The 1,713-nt window shown below is 50.3% G+C and overlaps 1 protein-coding gene across 1 annotated transcript; it reads right to left on the reverse strand.

Annotated features, from left to right (window-relative positions):
- Positions 1-498: 498 nt before the first annotated feature.
- On the reverse strand, positions 499-1,662 carry FOIG_16907 (amidase; the record flags this gene model as incomplete). Its single annotated transcript, XM_031218387.1, has 3 exons — positions 499-669; positions 719-1,518; positions 1,563-1,662. 3 exons carry the CDS (start codon positions 1,660-1,662, stop codon positions 499-501), a joined length of 1,071 nt encoding a protein of 356 aa, XP_031051899.1.
- Between the last annotated feature and the right edge of the window lie 51 nt (positions 1,663-1,713).

Genomic DNA, 1,713 nt, shown 5'->3' on the forward strand with positions numbered 1-1,713 from the left:
ACATCAGCCCCTCATCGCCTGTGTCGCCCCCATATCATCCTTACAGCAATGTGACCCTTGCAGAAGTAGAGAATAAAGGGTTTACAAGCACAAGGTCGCGCAAAAGCTTCCTTCCAAACCTGGACTCTCGTCAGAGTCTTCCACCCCAGACATTGCTAAACTATGGCCCAGGTGTACCGAGACTGTCAGCCCCCACTGCCATAACGCTTGCTTAACATTAGTCGGAACTAATTACCCTACAGCGGCTCACCATGAACCTCTAGTTTGATACCTACTGCGTTGCCAGTCTTTCAATAGAAATGTTCTTCTATGTTTGTTTGCAATGAGTCGTCTCCAGAGACTTGAGGACTCTGCCTCGTTCTGCACGTTACTGTAGCCCTTAGATCTCGAGCATTATATGAGGAAGTTTGGCAATAATGCATGCACGACATCCTTTAGTAAACATTCATTTTGCATTACTTTTGCTTCCATTCTCAGCACTGTCGCAGTCTCTTTCCATCACTCGATCTTCGTCTCCCAACCGCCTTCGGCTTCAAAGATTTCGCCGACAGCTTTGCCGACTTCCAAGAGGTGACGGTCGTGATATCGTGGTGCGACGAGGGAAAGGCCGATGGGCATGCCGTGGTCACCCTTGAAACCTGGTACATTCAGGACTGGGACATGAAGGCCCTACACTATTGTTAGTCTTCGTAGGATTCGTACACAGTTTGTCACGTACACTCCACATCGCGCAGAAAACATGGCTTCCTGTATTCTCCAGACCAACGGGGGCCTCGTCTGGTACACTCGGCGTGATGATAGCTGCATACTGCGAAGCAATAAAGTCAAAGACAGGCCTCATGGCAGCCAAGCTGTCGCTAGCCATCAGTTGCGTCTTGCGAGTGAAATTGTCGGCGTTCTCGACGTGCTCGATCAAGACTTGGCCGATCTGGTCCTTTCCAACTCTATACTCTGGTAGGAAAGAGGTACGGCCCTCGGTGTGAAGCCCAATACGATACCACTCGGGCACATCATCGAAAGCCGAAGGAAGCTCAAGCTCATGTACTTCTGCACCATGGGATCTGAGAAGATCTGCAGCGCGGGCGAGAGCGTCTTGGGTTCCAGGACCAGCCATGGGCCAGATGCTCGTCTTACAGATTGCGAAACGTGCCCCTGCGATGCCTTGAAAAGACCGATCTTCGTCTTCGTCATCTTGAAGAGCAAAGATATCGGCCAGAAGGACCAGATCTTCGACACATCGTCCATACCATCCGAGAGTGTCGTACATCAGAGCATATATCTTCTGACCTTCGCGAGATACAGAGTTCCAGGTTGGTTTGAATCCATAAATCCCATTGAATGATGCGGGACGAATCATGGATCCGCCTGTCTGTGTCCCAAGGGCCATGGGAGCTTGGAAATCGGCAACAGCAGCGCCGGAGCCGCTGGACGATCCGCCCGGAGTGCGTAAGTGGTCATGTGGATTGTGAGTATTGGGACCGACGTGGATAGCAGCAAACTCGGTGGTAGTTGTTTTACCTAGCTTGTCAGATGCAAGTGTGCAAAGCATATATAGAACATACCGAAGATGAGGGCACCAGCATGACGAAGGATTCGTACGGAAGCAGCATCTGTCTCGGGGAAATGGCCATCATATAGTGGCGAGTTGAACTGAGTAGGCATGTCTATACAACAGTAAGCTTCGATAATAGTGGGATATGAGTTAGTCAACTA

Source organism: Fusarium odoratissimum (genome assembly GCF_000260195.1).
Source record: "Fusarium odoratissimum NRRL 54006 unplaced genomic scaffold supercont1.306, whole genome shotgun sequence".
NCBI lineage: Eukaryota > Fungi > Ascomycota > Sordariomycetes > Hypocreales > Nectriaceae > Fusarium > Fusarium odoratissimum.